This window comes from Suricata suricatta, chromosome 17 (assembly GCF_006229205.1).
Source record: "Suricata suricatta isolate VVHF042 chromosome 17, meerkat_22Aug2017_6uvM2_HiC, whole genome shotgun sequence".
In the NCBI taxonomy this organism is placed as follows: domain Eukaryota; kingdom Metazoa; phylum Chordata; class Mammalia; order Carnivora; family Herpestidae; genus Suricata; species Suricata suricatta.
Window position 1 is genome coordinate 33,945,650 of NC_043716.1, and position 494 is coordinate 33,946,143.

The 494-nt window shown below is 70.4% G+C and overlaps 1 protein-coding gene across 2 annotated transcripts in view; it reads left to right on the plus strand.

Moving 5' to 3' along the window:
* The first annotated feature begins 318 nt into the window (after positions 1–318).
* FAM117A (family with sequence similarity 117 member A) overlaps positions 319–494 on the plus strand; it is a 45,768-nt gene continuing 45,592 nt past the window's right edge. Inside the window, exon 1 of one of the 2 annotated variants that reach the window (XM_029927191.1) lies at positions 319–488. In XM_029927191.1, the coding sequence (XP_029783051.1) occupies positions 355–488 (134 nt within the window). In that variant the 5' untranslated portion in view covers positions 319–354. The remainder of the gene's footprint in view (positions 489–494) is intronic. The other variant, XM_029927192.1, reaches the window with a different exon arrangement.

Genomic DNA, 494 nt, shown 5'->3' on the forward strand with positions numbered 1-494 from the left:
ACTGGGTGTGACGCTCCCCTTTTTTGCGTCTTCTCTTTGGTGGCACCGGAGAACCAGCCCTCTTCCGGACGGGCCAATCAGCGGCCCCTCGGACGGAGGAAAGCGGGAGGGGGTGGGATGAGGGTGGGGTCTAGGGTTGGATCGCTAGGTATATCAGCCAATCATCCTCTGGAAAGGGAAAAAGACGCGGCGAATTGGTTGGGAGGAGGGGTCTGGGCGTATGCAGACCAATGAGAGCTCTGGGCTGAGGGGGCCGGTCTCCGCCCCGCAGGGCAGATAAGCAGCCGCAGCGGGGATTGGGGGGCTGTGTGGGGCTCGCGGTGGGGCAGAGGCAGGCGGGCAGTCGGGCGGGCGATGGCGGGGGCCGCAGCGGGCGGCAGAGGAGGAGGTCCCTGGGGGCCAGGGCGCGGAGGGTCCGGGGGGCTCCGGCGGGGCTGCTCTCCCCCAGCCCCCGCCGGCTCCCCCCGGGCCGGGCTGCAGCCGCTCAGGGCCAC